At 40.1% G+C, this 16,101-nt stretch overlaps 1 protein-coding gene across 2 annotated transcripts in view; it reads left to right on the top strand.

Moving 5' to 3' along the window:
* The window catches only part of HPS5 (HPS5 biogenesis of lysosomal organelles complex 2 subunit 2), a 43,113-nt gene that overhangs the window by 1,867 nt on the left and 25,145 nt on the right, over nt 1–16,101 (top strand). For both annotated transcript variants that reach the window (XM_032881166.1, XM_032881165.1), the window contains exons 2-8: nt 3,817–3,980; nt 5,228–5,338; nt 5,507–5,571; nt 6,454–6,646; nt 8,305–8,438; nt 12,067–12,279; nt 12,766–12,837. In XM_032881166.1, coding sequence (XP_032737057.1) covers nt 3,873–3,980; nt 5,228–5,338; nt 5,507–5,571; nt 6,454–6,646; nt 8,305–8,438; nt 12,067–12,279; nt 12,766–12,837 — 896 coding nt within the window. In that variant the 5' untranslated portion in view covers nt 3,817–3,872. The remainder of the gene's footprint in view (nt 1–3,816; nt 3,981–5,227; nt 5,339–5,506; nt 5,572–6,453; nt 6,647–8,304; nt 8,439–12,066; nt 12,280–12,765; nt 12,838–16,101) is intronic.

The raw sequence follows: 16,101 nt of genomic DNA, 5'->3' as shown, positions 1-16,101 counted from the left end.
AAACTTAGTGTCCAGATCCAGGAGGTTACTGTTTCTATTCTATTCTGTGTTATCCAGCTACTTAAGGAATATTGTGTTCTATTCTAGGTACCATATTTTCAGGCAAACCCTATCACCTGTGTAGAAGATTGACAAGAATAGAGAGGAATTTGGAAATTGTCATGCCAGAAATGATTGAAGAATTGGGAATGTTAAATTTTTAGAAGACCTAAAGAAAAAAAACTTTTTTTAGAAGACCTAATAACACTTTTCAGATACTGAAGGGTTGTTTTGGAAGAAGTAAATTTGCTCCCTTAAACTGTAGAAGACACAATCAGAAATAATTAGTAAAAGCTCTAAGTAATAAGATTTAAATATTAAAAGGAGAAAATTAGCACAAAGAAGTATAAATTTGGAGTTGGCTTACCACCATCACCCTGCAACTTTTCTTGAGAACTGACATTGCTTTTGCTGTTTCTTTTTCATTCTCATTTCCCATTAGATCTTTTTTTTCTTTTAGAAAAACAGGAACTTACTAGGTTCTTTTTTACCTCATTAAATTATAACTTGTAGGACACTGAGATCAAGGCCAAATGGCCTATCCACCTCAGAGCTTAGGATAACAAACAGAAGAGATAGATACTGTGGGCTTGATGTCATTCCTCTCTATCTTCTTTAGGATTTTATACTATGGTTTTGTTTTTTTCTTGAATCTTCAGTACTTCTCATTCTAAAGACTCTAAGCTACTACTTATAAATCGTTTGAGTATTTCCTGCTCAGAAAGTAAAGAGAGGTTGGGGTGTCTGGGTGGCTCCATTGGTTACATGTCAGACTCTTGATTTCAGCTCAGGTCACAACTTCAGGGGTTTGGGCTCGTGCCCCACCTCCACTGGCTCCTCATTCAGCAGGGACTCTGCTTGAAGAGTCCCTTAGCCTCTCTCCACTTTCAAATTAGTCTTAAAAAAAAAAAAGTCAAGAAAAGTTTTCTTTTCCACCAGGTTTCTTGAATAATTGGAAGGCCTTATCTTTACTTCCTTACCACTCAATATTTTTCTGAAATCTTTGTTTTCTAGTGTGTGCCCACAGCACTTCACAGAAGTTGTGATTGCCTAACACCAAATCCTTCAGTTCCTTTCTGTTGCCTCTCAAAATTTCTTCAGGTTCCTTTGTTTGAAAGTCAAAAGCATTTCATACCTTGTGCTGAATTACTCTTCTGTTTTTATCTTTCATTACTCCATTTGTATCCTGTGTTTCAACCAAAGACTAAATGTATCTCCAAATGTATCCTCTATATTTTTGCTTATTGCTGCCATTTTCCTTTTCCTCCTGATAAAATTCTACTCAGCTCCAGTGCTATTCCCTTAGGAAGTTTTCTATGATTCCTTTGTGGTTCTTCTGCCTCTAAATTCCAACATAGCACTTTGCTTCTCTCTCCCTTTTGAGGGGTATGTGCGTGTGTGTGCATTTTCTCCCTATTTATGAAGTGACTGATTTCTGGAATTATTTGTCTTGTTCCCACCATTGTGCCTCGTATTCACTAAGAAGTCAATAAAATGAATGAGTGAAAAGAATGAGAGATTTTTCACAGATCAGGAATTCTCAATTTTGGGGGGAGCATAAAGATTGTATTTATTTATTTTTAAAAAGAGCTTATTGATTTATTTGAGAGAGTGTGCAAAAAATGTACTTATTTATTGAGAGAGGAGGGAGGGGCAGAGGGAGAAGAAGAAGCAGACTCCCTGCTGAGCAGGGAGCCCAACATGGGGTTTGATCCTAGGACCCCAGGATCCTGACCTGAGCTGATAGCACACCCTTAACTGACTGAGCCACCCACGCAGTCCAAAGGATTTATTTCTAGTTAATCTCTACACTCAGAGTGGGGTTCGAACTCACAGCCCTGAGATCAAGAGTCACATACTCCACTGGCTGAGCCAGCCACGCACCCTGGAATTCTCAGATATTTTGCATATGGGACTACTAAAGATTTGTTTTTCGTTTTTTTTTTTTTTTTTGAACTACTATTCGCCTCGCAGAGATCAAGCTGTGTTAAGAACATTATAACAAATAGGAAATAAGACTGTATTATGTCTATATGTCTATACAATAAAAAAAAATCATAAGTGTATGTGTGTTTTGCCACTGGGAAGGATGCTCCCTGAAAGTTAGGATTTTGTTTTGTCTCCTGGACCTAGAACAGTGCACAGGTGGGTGCTATTGTAACCTAACAAACTTTGTGTTCACGCCTGTGAATCACAGGTAGAAACTACACGGGGTAGAGTTGTTGCACAAAGGAAACTTTATTTGCAGCAAATAGGGAGATCATGGGGAATAACTTCCAAAGCTGTGACTCCCCAAGCAAGGATGAATGGGTTTCTTTTACTTAGGGTTAGGATGAATATTTAGATAGGGGAGCCTTGTACTATGTAGAGGCTAGCATAAGGTCGTGCATGCTCCTTAAGGAAACATGCTTATGCATACGTTGTATGTTAAACGTAAAGCAGGCTTGTGCTCCTCCATGGGTTATTTTAGTATTCTACTGAGGTAAAGGTAACTGTGGGTCACTCCCGGGTCTCTGCATGGTTGCTCTGAAAAGGCCTGATTTCCGGGGTTAAGCTCAAACTGGTCCAGGCTGCCTGAGCGGATGGAGCTCCTGTCAGAGCAACGGTTACTGCTTGAGGGGTAGTTTCAGTTTCTTTCCATCACGGGATGTTAGGCCCCTGGGGTTTTTTGCTTGAGTTAAGAGATAAGCTAGAAAGCAGAGCTTAAGGAAAAATGTGGGACAAAGGTCAGTGGGAAAAAGCCAGTGAGAAGTAAAGGTACGGTCCTAGGGTCTAGCTGGTGACGCTCTGTACATATTTGATCAATAAGTGAGTGAGTAAATACATGTGGTTCTGGGAAAAAAAAATTAAAAAGTACAAGTAATTTAAAAACAAAAATAAATGGTTGTTTCTAAATTTTTCTGTACTGTTTGCTTTTCTTAATTTGACAAAAGACTTAGGAAAGTTAAAATTAATGGGTAAGAATTTTCTTGAATTTTACTTCTTTTTTGGAAGTTGGTGCAGTTTAACAAAAAGGTGAATTTCTTGATCCTTATATCAACACTTGAGAGTTGCAGAACAGATAAACTCTTGCGTTAGTTTACAATGTCTTCATTGGGTATTTAGCATTTGCTGTTTTGTATTCTTATTCCTATTCATTTGTATTAGTTCTCTTATTAAAGCTCTTTTCTTTGAGTTTTTAATTCCCTGCACCTTACTTCCCACTATGTAGATGCATTCATTCATTCAGCAGATACTTACTGAGCCCCTGATGGTTTGGAGAAGGAGTTCCAGAAGTCTTTTTCTTTGAAGCACTCTTTCAAGCCAAATTGTTGGCTGGTAACTATTGAGTTTGCTGATAGGGTTTATAGTTTGAAGCCTTTAGAGAACATTGCCTTTTAATGAGAGACTCCGAAAGGCAGAAGAAGACTTACAGCTTGAAGTACAACCGAGGTTGCTATTTTACCAAAGAGGAGCTTGACCAGTTTCCCTCTTAAATCCTACATTGCCTATCCTACCCACTCGCACTGTGAGATAAACAGAGTGGGGTAGGATTAGGGAGGACCTTGACATTCTGGACTTGATCATCTGCGAGTTTCAGAATCAGGCAATGATACAGTAGAAGGTGATGGTTCCATATAATATTATCTATGTGCCTTCTTTCCACTTAGATGCTAAGTACCTCCAGAGTAGGGATCCTTGTCCCTTTCTCCCTTTCTCATAATTCTCTTTGTTCTCCATATATCCATTAAATATATGCTGACTGAGCAAAGAGCTTCTTAAATTTTATTTTTGCAGGTGTTATTCAGGAGTACTTTGCCTGTCACTCAAGGTGGTTTCAACTTTCCAACTCAATGGCTTTTGTGCCAGTGATACCGGAGTCCTACAGCCATGTTCTTGCAGAGTTTGAGTCTCTGGATCCATTACTTTCAGCCCTGAGGCTGGACTCCAGTCGTCTAAAGGTGAATTTCTTGATCCTTATATCAATTTCATGTTCATATTTATATATTTTGTGGGCTCTGTTGTATATGCTCCCTGCCCTCTAGTTCTTTATGTTTACTGGAATCTTGGATATTCTTCCCTATGCTAGTAATATCTTACATACAAGTATCATGTTCTTAGCTCTTTTTTTTTTTAAATACCTATTTTTTTTTAAAGATTTTATTTATTTATTTGACAGACAGAGATCACAGGCAGAGAGGCAGGCAGAGAGAGAGAGGAGGAAAGCAGGCTCCCCTCGGAGCAGAGAGCCCGATGTGGGGCTCGATCACAGGATCCTGGAATCATGACCCAAGCTGAAGGCAGAGGTTTTAACCCACTGAGCCACCCAGGCGCCCTTTTTTTTTTTTTTTTAAAGATTTTATTTATTTGTGAGAGAGCATGTGTGCATGTGCGTGAGCACAAGCTGGGGCTGAGGCAGAGGGAGGGGGTGAAGCAGACTCCCCACTGAGCAGGGAGCCTTCTTCTCTCTCTCCCTCTGCCTGCCTGTGCTCTCACTCTCTCTCTCAAATAAATAAATAAAATCTTAAAAAAAAAAAAAGACAGCTTGGGTAAATGCATATTTAGATTTTCTAGCTTCTGTGGTGGAAAGCAAGGTTGAGAGATTTGGGAGTGTCTGTTCATCAGGCAAGCAGCAAATTTTGTCACAGGGTATTATTGGGTACAGTATGACCACTATTTTCTCTGGTGGATAAGGAAAGGGGATCATTAAGCTGAGGGCTGGGGAAGACATAATTGACCTGCATCTGTGTCCTCCACAGGCCAACTTGTACTAAAAGCTATGGGTAGTTTGAGTGCTAATTATGTAGACTAGAAATGATTCACGTTGAGTAAGTGGTTACAGCATTTGCTTTATCCCCTGGAGACTTACTTGATCTTTCATCTTTGTGGTCAGCATTGGAATGACCTAGCCAAATTAAGCAAAAGATAAATGGTCTAATAACTGGATTTTGCTAAGAGAAAATTACTCGTTTGTACAATTGAGCCTATTCACTCATTTCGAGATTCAGTTAAACATTTAAAACCAAAATGTTCTGTATGTTTCACTATACTAGAATGAAAGGGTAAGTGGCATTATGTGGTGTCAAACTGGGCAGGGAGTAGGGTGGGGGGAGGAACCTGCTACACAGATCCTTCGCATTCGTTTCCTGCAGTTAATTTGGTTATGTGACTTTGATGATCTCTTGCTTGTCTGTTTCCATGTTTTTAGTGCACGAGCATAGCTGTGTCTCGGAAATGGTTGGCTTTGGGCAGTTCAGGAGGAGGACTCAATCTCATTCAGAAGGAAGGCTGGAAGCACAGGCTCTTTCTTTCACACAGGGTAAGATTAAGGGTAGTCCTGTCATACCATTTGGAATATCTTTTGTTAAGTTCCAGTTTCTCTGTTATGAATAATCATTTGGAGTCAAAGAGGAATGTAAATCTTGAGATTTAAAAGTAAAAAATTAATGTTTTTGAGAAGCCTAGTATTCTTCCTTTTATGTTATAGGAAGGTGCAATTTCTCAGGTTGCCTGTTGTTTACACGATGATGATTATGTTGCTGTAGCTACCAGGTGAGAAACTGCTTTAAAATAATGTGATCTTTTCTAAATACATTTAATTTAATTTTACATTGTGTATTTTACATTTTGTATTTTTTTAAAGGTTTTATTTATTTATTTGACAGACAGAGATCGCAAGTAGGCAGAGAGGCAGGCAGAGAGAGAGGAGGAAGCAGGCTCCCTGCTGAGCAGAGAGCCTGATGCGGGACTCGATCCCAGGACCCTGGGATCATGACCTGAGCCGAAGGCAGAGGCTTTAACCCACTGAGCCACCCAGGTTCCCCTACATTTTGTATTTTATATTTTATTGAGAGTGAGCACTCAAGCCAACAGAGAGAGAGAAAGAACCCTAAGCGGGCTCTGTGCTGAGTTTGGAGCTCAATGCCATGCGGGGGGGCTCCATCTATGATCCTGAGACCATGACCTGAGCCAAAATCAAGAGTCAGACACTTAACTGATTGAGCCACCCAGAAGACCCTCTAAATACAGTTTAAATTGACAGATGTAGTTGTGTGTTTGTTAGTGTGGCCAACCATCCTGGTTTGCCTATGACTGTCCCAGTTTTAGCACTGAAAGTCTTGTGTCCTCAGTAAATCTTTCAGTTTCCAGCAAACCAAGACAGACAGTTGGTCACTGTGGGTTATGGAAAATGTCAGTATGCGGCAACAACATTTCACTGGCCTTAAAAGAGTAAGGTAACTGAGAACATCTAAGTTCTCTCGTACTGGATTGGTGGACTAAAGCTAGGAAATTAGTACCTTGACTTTCTACTTCCTCTTTTTTGAAGAGCAGGAGTTTGCATGTATATTTTATATAATTGATACTGTGATACAAAGAAATTGCACCTTTTTCACCATTGCCAAATGTCTGCTTCTGTGACTCATTTTCTTGCAGTCAAGGTCTCGTAGTTGTTTGGGAGTTAAATCAGGAGCGTCGTGGGAAACCAGAACGAATTTATGTGTCTTCAGAGCACAAAGGCCGAAAAGTTACAGCTCTCTGTTGGGACACAGCTATTCTTAGAGTTTTTGTAGGTGATCATATGGGGAAAGTTTCTGCCATCAAACTTAACACTTCCAAACAAGCAAAGGTAAGAAGCAGTCCAGTTCCTTGTGTATGTGGGTGAGATATAAGATACTGTCTTATAGAATTTCAATTGAAGAACACAATTTTATCTACTATATTTCTTGGGGGGCTGATCTAGAGCCCAAGCTATTAATTTTGAGGAGACTTGTTTGTGTGTAGGAAATATAGTAGCCTGATTCAACTTGATACGTTATTAAGGGTGGCTTTTGTGAGCTGACTTCAGTAATTTGCACATTGTCTATTGCAGTACTTTGTAATTCACCTGTATGATGCACTTAAATTAAGCATTAATACTAGGCTATTAATAAAGATAAGATTCTTCTCTTTTTTTGTTTTTCCTTTTGAGAGAGAGAGAAAGAGATAATGAAAGGGGGCAAGGACAGAGGGAGTGAATCTTTCAAACAGATTCCTTGCTGAGCACAGAGCCTGATGCAGGGCTTGATCCCAGGATCCATGAGGTCATGACCTGAGATGAAACCAAGAGTTGGACGCTTAACTGACTGAGCCACCCAGGCACCCCAATGAGATACCTCTTTATTAGTTGTGTGAACAAAATGGGAAACATAGAAATGGTATCAGTTGTCCAGGCTTCTGTTCTCCAGGTCCCTATTTAGAAGAAACTCATGAGTCTAGGTAGATTTTTTCTCAAAATGGATGTAACTTACCGTAAATTGAATCTTAAGAGGTACTTCCTGGATTGTGCTCAGCTGCATGGGTCCCAGGCTTCCTGCTACAGTTGTTGGAGCAGAAGGGTTAAGTTTCAGGTTATCCTAACAGAATGCTCCAGTCTCTCATTAAGGCAGAGCAGACCGAATTCTTACTGTCCCTCTTCTCCAAAATTGTTATAATGGGGAGCTTGGCTTATTTCCACATAGGATCTTTGAAGGAAAAGAAGAAATCTAACTACCATTGGCTAAATTATTTTATTTTAATTAACACATCAGAATATTCTTCTGATTTGGTCATGGTAACCCATCAAAGTTACCGCTTGATGCCTAACTTTTTTTTTTTTTTTTTTTTTTTTAGATTTTATTTATTTGACAGACAGAGATCACAAGTAGGCAGAGAGGCAGGCAGAGAGAGAGGAGGAAGCAGGCTCCCTGCTGAGCAGAAAGCCAGATGCGGGGCTCGATCCCAGGACCCTGGGATCATGAACCAAGCCGAATGCAGAGGCTTAACCCACTGAGCCACCCAGGCGCCCCCCCCCCTTTTTTTAAAGATTTTATTTATTTGACAGAGATCACAAGTAGGCAGAGAGGCAGGCAGAGAGAGAGATTCCTAACATATTTTTAATCCCCAAAGCATTTGGAACCTTACAGGTGCTATAGCCCTAATTTGTCTTTTTTTCCAAAGGAAGAAGTACTGTTTTTTGTGTGACAGTTCTGTCACATGTTCCAAAACTTGCTTTATCTTTGTCATTCCAGTTTCTAAGATTAGATAACCAGAAACAGAGGCTTAAGAGTTGTCTTCTACAGTTATGTAACCAAGTATGTCACAGCTTTTAAATGAGTGGAACTTCGATATCCTAATAGGCAAATTAAATTTTGGCCCATTTGAAATTTGTTTTTCTGCTATCCAGTTATTTTCACTTAAAAGGTAAAGAGAAGGAGATTATACAGGTATGTAAAGATGAGTCTTCTTTCCTTGTCATGTCTCTTTTAGGCAGCTGCTGCCTTTGTGATGTTTCCTGTCCAGACAATAACAACGGTTGACTCCTGTGTTGTGCAATTAGATTATTTGGACGGAAGACTCCTTATATCTTCACTTACTCGGTCATTCTTGTGTGACACTGAGAGGTATATTGGCCAACCATGAGTCATAGGTGATGCGGAGTTCTGGAACTCTCAGAGACTCAGATGTCATCTAGCCCAAACCCCTCTGTTCAGTAATACAGATGTTGATGAGGAACCAGCTGTGTGCAAGCTGATGTTAGAGAACAGGAGAGACAGGAGACAGAGACAGTCCAGTGGGCGACTGAGACAGATGTTCAGTTAACTCCGTGAAGGGTGGTCACAGTGCCATGAAGGGAGGCCCAGCAAAGGCCTGTTTCAGTATGGGGGCTCAGGAAGTCTTCCTTGATTGAATTTGTTGTTGTTTAGAGTTGTGTGTTTAATAGCATTGTACTGATTGGGTGAAGAATAATTAAGAACTTTGTGATACTGATAGATATTTTATCAAAATCTCCAGGGTGGAGGCAAAGATTCAGTGAATGGCAAAGGAGGAGTGTGTTAGAGGTAGCTGTGAAACACCAGAGCCAAACAGGAAACAGCTTGGAATAAATATTATGTACCCCTGTGCTGAAGTTCCTCAGCCATTCTCCCTGCAGGGAAATTTTCACTCCTGATTCTATTTTCCCAGTACCATATTCTCCAGGGCCAGCCACCCTTTTGAATATTTATTAAGGAAAATTTTGAGCCTACATGAAAGAGAATTTTATATTGAACCCTGTGAACCCACCAGGCAGCTTCACTAATTTTGATGATGGTTTTTGGTAGGCTGAATTTGGAGTAAGAGGGGAAGGAAGGGACGTTCTAGCAGGGAGGAACAGCCTCTTGGGGAAAAGTGAGAAAGAATTAGGCATATTTTAAAACCTGCCAGCCTGGCTTAAGTAGGGCAGTTGGGGAAGATCGGGTTAGTAAATTGGCACCATAGTGAGAGTAGCAGCCTTAAATGTCACATAATTAAGTGGATTCTCAGGTCATTTTAAGAAGTTGTGCATATAGAATGTCAGGGTTTGAAAATTGATTTCCTTAGAACTATTCAGGCTTGGAAAGTCTTTATGTATTTCTAGGAGTTCATATGTCTCAATTAGAAGGCAGCTATTCTAGAAAGCAGGAGATTATTACAAAAGGTTTGAAGGAAGGTCTGCAGAGTCAGGGATGGTAGAGGGAAGGTTGGGGAGAAGGTATACTTTGTATTTATTTTCTTGGATGGGAAAGGCACATGGAAAGGAGGCCAGTTACAACAGGTGGCAGGTGTCTGAGATCAGAGAACCTAGCTGGACAGCACAGAGGCAAGGCCTTGAGATGCACATGGTCAGTTTACATGAGTTTGTGGGAAGGAGGATGTACTTGGTTCTGACTTGTCTTATACTATAGCTCAGTGATGAAGTTAGACTTGGAGAATTGGAGATCATCTAGTTGTCACCCTTTCATTCTTACAGATCAGAAAGCCTAGGCGTCCGAAGTGATAGAGCATGCCTGATATTACCGTGCTGGGAAGAGGCAGGCAAGACTAGAACCTTTCTGTCTCGATTCTCTGCCTCTGCTCTTACCTCACAGTTCCCCCAAAACAACCTTGACATTGGACCTTTGGCCATTAACTCCACACTTGAGATTTTGGTAAAGTATTTATTAGCTTCACCAAGTTCCTAACTATTCTGTAGATTTTCAAGTTTACCAAGGGACCCAATATAGAAAGATATATGATAAGCTTTTTAAAATAAAGAGCTAAATAAGTAGAGGCTTATTTTTCCTTCTGTGCAGTAGAGTTGCTCATCATCATTTTCCCATTCACAGGGGCGTGGCTAGAGTTGGTTATGAGAATAGCATAGATTCTGCTGTTAGAATAACATGTTAAAGAAATGCCCAGTTCCTGTTAAGTGGAATTCAGTTTGGGAGGACATGGATAGTACAATAATTTTAAAAATACATTTATATTTAAAATTTTTTGTTTCAATCTATATTCCCTCCCAACAAACAGCATTTTTTTTTTTTTAAATAGGCTACACACCCAGCATGGAGCCCAATGCAGGGCTTGAACTCTTGACCCTGAGATCAAGACCTGAGCTGACTGAGATCAAGAGTCGGATGCTTAACCGACTGAGACATCCAGGCACCCCAACATTTTTTTAAAATGGGGGCCCTTAATAACTAATTGAAGTGATAGATACAAATTTTCTTCTCCTGCCAGCCACTCGCTATTTTCTGTTACTATTGTTGATGAGCGAGGTGGATCCCAGGAAGGAATAAAAAAAATAGAAACAAAGAACTATAGGGTATAGGGGAGAGAACATTGACTAATGGAGCCTGACAGTATGATTTCAAATTCTGGCCCTACCACTTTTTAAGCCTTGCTAAATACTGGTTTCCCCATCCAGAACATAGAGATAGTTCTAAGGATTAACTAAGGTAATGTATATGAATTACTTAGCCTTGTGCCTGTTACATATTGTTTGAAAACGTAGAAAGCAAGGTTAATGAGCATGTGAGTAAGAATGAGTTGCCTTTATTTGTTCACTCAGCAAACATTCATTGCCCTCTTCTGGACCCTTAGTACTGTATTAAGCCACAGAGGTTATAACGTAAGCAAGAAATAGATTTTATTTCCCAAATAACGTAAGTAATAAATCCCTAGCTTCTTAGATTGCTCTGTATGCATTTCGAGGCACTTTTACATCATGATCTCATGGTATGTACCGTTCTTACAGTTTTTCATAGTACGCAGGTTACACTATGAGGTTATGTTTGATTCACGAAACAAAGAAGTACAGGGATATTTATTGAATTATATCTAAAATCAGCTTGTAAATTCACACTACAGAGCATATTAGATCATTCTCTTATAGAGGAGTTTGAGTATATGGAACACTGCAGTGCGTGATCAGTGCTTTCTGTAGGCCAGATGCTGTGCCTTGAAATTCAACTAAAGAAGAGTAAGAAATGGCTTTTGTCCTAAAGAAAATCATAATCTGTTGTTCTGATATACACAATTGCCATATATAACGTGGTAAGCACCCAGGGAAGCATGGAATTCAGCTTATGGCATCAAGGAAGTCTCTCAGAGGAAGAATGGTGTAATGAAGTCCTGGAGAATAAGTAAAGCAGATTTTAGGAAGAGACCTCTTTATGTTGTCACCTTCCGTGTTCTCAGGCAGTATACTGAGCTCTTCTATTTAGTTCATGTACTCATCAGGAAATAGTGTTCAAGGTTGCCATGTTTCAGAAGGACTTGGCCTTTTGAAGAACGAGTGAGGAGTTTCCTGGGTGTCAGCAGTGGGGACGGCTTCGAGACAGGGTGGGAGAGGTAGCTTAGCAACTCCCATGGAGAGTCCACCTTTTACAAGGTGATTAGGGATGGAATTTTTTAAAATAACTTTTCAGTAAGATTTAAGGATGTATGAAATGGTTGGCTGGCACTCATTTTGTAGATTTGAAAGGGGACTTCAGATAGAATTGTGAGCCCCTATTCTGTGGGTAATAAACTGAGTACTAATGTGACTTTGCTTCCTGTTGTAGAAATAGTCAATGGCAGGTCAAAGCTAGAGCCCTGTTTTGACCTTTCCAAGGTGCTGCTCTTTCCAGTATACTGCTACTATGAATATAGAGGGGACATTATGGCCATGCTGCTTTGTAGTACCATTGTTTTTATTTATTTATTTTTTTTTATGAGTAAACTTGCTTTCTTTTCCTTTTTGGGAATCAGAGAAAAATTTTGGAGAATTGGAAGCAAGGACAGAGATGGAGAATACGGAGCTTGTTTCTTCCCTGGAAGGTGTTCTGCGGGCCAGCAACCCCTAATATATTGTGCTCGCCCTGGCTCCAGGATGTGGGAAGTGAACTTCGATGGGGAAGTTATAAGTACACATCAGTTTAAGAAACTCCTCTCTTCACCACCTCTCCCTGTGATTACCCTAAGGTAATGATTTGTGTGGCTGGTAGGGACTATTTGAGGAATTTACGTGTAGGAGTTGGGTTGAAATCTCTGATGTTCTAGATTAATCTAGAATAAAATCTAGTTAAAGATTTTATTATGCCTTCTAAGAGTGAAGTAGAATTATTATTATTTTTTTTTTTTGGAAAGAGATCACAAGTAGGCAGAGAGGAAGGGAAGCAGGCTCCCCACTGAGCAGAGAGCCTGATCCAGGGCTCAATCCCAGGACCCTGGGATCATGACCTGAGCCGAAGGCAGAGGCTTTAACCCACTGAGCCACCCAGGTGCCCCTGAAGTAGAATTTTTATTAACGATTTAGAGAAACCAAAAAGTCCTAACCAGTTATCTTTGGTATAATTGAAGTAGATTGAATAAAGGTAGATGAATTAGATGCAGCAAAACTTTTCCTATGTAGGGAACAGGATACTTTTATGTTGTGATTCAATCATTAACAGACTGTTTACTTCCTAGATCAGATCCTCAGTATGATCATACAGTTGGGTCCTCCCAATCTTTGTCTTTCCCCAGACTCTTGCACATTAGGTAAGTTTCTCCTTTTGAGCTTTCAAAAAAAAAAACAATAATAATAATGAACACTTTTTCTCTTTGCTGCATGTTCACAGGCTGTTAGCTTTTTTTTTTTTTTTTAAAGATTTTATTTATTTGAGAGTTTAAGAGAGAGTGAGGGAGAGAGAGAGCACCAACCAGGGGGAGAGACAGAGGGAGAAGCAGACTCCCCACTGAGCAGGGAGCTGACGCATGGCTCCATCCCAGGACCCCAGGATTGTGACCTGAGCCAAAGGCAGACAGTTTGACTCAGCCATCCAGGCGCCCTGGCAGTTAGCTTTCCTTCTTTCTTTTTTTTTTTTTAAAGATTTTATTTATTTATTGACATACAGAGATCACAAGTAGACAGAGAGGCAGGCAAAGAGAGAGAGGGAAGCAGGCTTCCTGCTGAGCAGAGAGACCGACGAGGGGCTCAATCCCAGGACCCCGGGATCATGACCTGAGTCAAAGGCAGAGGCTTAATCCATTGAGCCACCCAGGCGCCCCGGCAGTTAGCTTTTTAAAAGGTTTTTGGATTTAACTGTTGTTGAGAATTTAGGAAATGCCTATGTTACATGAAGTGTTATAAGAGGAATATAAAGATCATGGATGTATGTTGCTTTTTTGTGTTGCAAATTGATCTCAACCAGTTGGACAGTCTGTAATTATCAGGGAACTTCTGATAATTAGAGCTATGAACTGTTGATACTCTTTCTTTCATAATCTCTCCTTTCTGCTGGGAGGTTACAATGAAAGCAAGTCTCAGACTGAAGTCAGCCACACATAGATATGTTTTTTAGCAGGTAGGCACAAACCTAATTATAGAACTTTTTCTTCTAAGCTTGGTAAACTTTCAGCTCTGTGTCCTTTAGGTGCTCTGACAAGTACCTTGCATGAAAGATCTGCTTGAAGCACATTCAGCCATATTCTAACTTTTTTTTTAAGAGTTTATTTATCTATTTGGGGGGTAGAGCACAGAGGGAGAGTGCAAGGGAGAAGCAGAGCCCCTGCTGAGCAGAGCCGGATGTGGGCCTCAATCCCAGGACCCTGAGATCATGACCCAAACTCAAGGCAGATGCTTAACTGATTGAGCCACCTGTGTGCCCCACATTCAGCCATATTCTAACATTGGGGTTCACCTAGCCTTCCAGTTGGATTAGGTGCAAAAGTCCACTAAGTGGCAGCACAGAGTGCCACTAAAGGCTGGGTTTGCTGAGTCTTACACCTTGTTCTGCCAGTGTTATAATTTCCACCCAGTCTATGTGTCTTGAACTCATTTCATCGATGGATATTATTTCTAGTATCCCTTAGGTTAATGCATAAGATCTCTAATGCAGATTCAGAGAATGTTATTTAGAGGTTTTATAGAATAGTCTGATTGGGTTCTTTCATCAAAGGCTAACTAACTGCTCTTATAATGTGATAAAAAAAAATACTCTTGAAATGTTAACTAATTGCCCCTGATGTATGTATATGTCATACTTCCTATACTGGTATATTTTAAAATTAAATTGTAAACACTTTAACATATTCCTAATTCACCCTGAAAATTACTGAGAAAAGATGACTGTTTGTTCATGATTGGATAAAGCATATTAAAAACTCTTCCTGGGGCTCCTGGGTGGCTCAGTTGGTTGGGCGTCTGCCTTCTGCTCGGGTCATGATCCCAGGGTCCTGGGCTCCCTGCTCAGCAGGGATCTTACTTCTCCCTGTCCCTCTGCCTGCCACTCTGCCTACTTGTGCTCTCTCTCTGTCAGATAAATAAATAAAATCTTTTAAAAAGACCAAAAGGGGTGCCTAGGTGGCTCAGTGGTTAAAGCCTCTGCCTTTGGCTCAGGTCATGATCTCAGGGTCCTGGGATTGAGTCCCGCATTGGGCTCTCTGCTCAGGGAGTCTGCCTCCTCCTCCTGTCTCTCTCTGCCTGCCTCTTCTGCCTACTTGTGATCTGTCTGTCAAATAAATTAAAAATATATATATATATTTAATAAATAAATAAATAAAAATTAAAAGACCAAAAAATCCCTCTTCCTTTATGGCACTTATTATGACTTATGATTACATATTCATACAACATTTATGCTTGTTTTACTCTTAGTAAGTGCTGTGTGTCTGTTTTGTTCATTATATTCTCAGCGCTTGGCCTAGCCTCTGGCACATGACAGACGTGGACTGACTGTGGTGTGATTGGTGAGGAAGCCCTTTTCCCAAGAGTATGTTTTCTAACGGCAAGGCCACAGTCACTCGGTTCTCCTGGTAGAGTTGTTCTTTGAGTTAAGCTATTTAAAGCTCCTGTTATAGTCTCTGCCGTAGCATACAAAGCCCTTGATGATCTGGCTCTGCCTACTGCTCAGTTTAAGTAGTAATTAATGCCGGTTTGAAGCCTCTGCTGACTCTTCCAGCAGGATGAGATTAGACACTTATTCCCAGGCACTATTGTCACACCTTGTTGATTCCTCTGTCACCACCTGTTTCACTGTACCGTGAATATCAATCCCAGCACCAGATTGTCAACTCCTTTGCTCTGGGCTTGGTCTTAGGCACACAGAAGTCTCTCAAATAACAGCTCAGTTAAAGAATTCAGTGAAGATTTTTTAAAAAAACATGAGTAGAAAGGCTTTTTGTTTCTGTTTCTTTTTTTCCCCCTACCTATACACTTGTGTCCAGTGGTAACCTTTACTATTACACCCACAAATCCCAAAGGAAGCAAATTTATATACTTTGTTTTCTTTGGGGTAAACAGTATTACTTTCCCTTCCTTGGCCTTGCAGTGCTCTTAGGCTGTGTCCTAGTCTGTTTATTATCAGTGAAAGGACAAGAGGATAAGTGATGTGTAAATTGCAAAGTATCAGCTCTTACCTAAGCTCCCCTCCTAAGATTTCCTAAGAAAGCTGAGTATCAAAGTTTAGTGTCAAAATCATTTTGTTTATCTACTCAGGGATCCTTTGGCTTATTTTTTTTTCTTCTTTGGCTCCTGAAGGTAACTTTCTGGTTTTTCTTCCTTTAGATTAGCATTCTGACCATTTCTTCCATCTTTGTGTCAAATATTATTTTCTCATAGGGACAGTGACCTGGTCTTATATTGACAAAATGTTTAATATTTGTGTGAGGACCCAGTTCCTATTAAATATCACTCCTGGTGTTTCATAGCCACATAGTACCATTTTTATTACTCTTGGGAGTATACATTTTAAAAAGGTCCCTGTTTTTTTGTTTTTTTTTTCTAATTTATTTATTTATTAGTGTGCATGTGCAAGCACAAGT

The sequence above is a fragment of the Lontra canadensis genome, unplaced genomic scaffold (genome assembly GCF_010015895.1).
Source record: "Lontra canadensis isolate GAN:19392208 unplaced genomic scaffold, GSC_riverotter_1.0 scaffold74, whole genome shotgun sequence".
Lineage (NCBI taxonomy): Eukaryota > Metazoa > Chordata > Mammalia > Carnivora > Mustelidae > Lontra > Lontra canadensis.
This window is presented reverse-complemented; position numbering and strand designations above follow the sequence as displayed.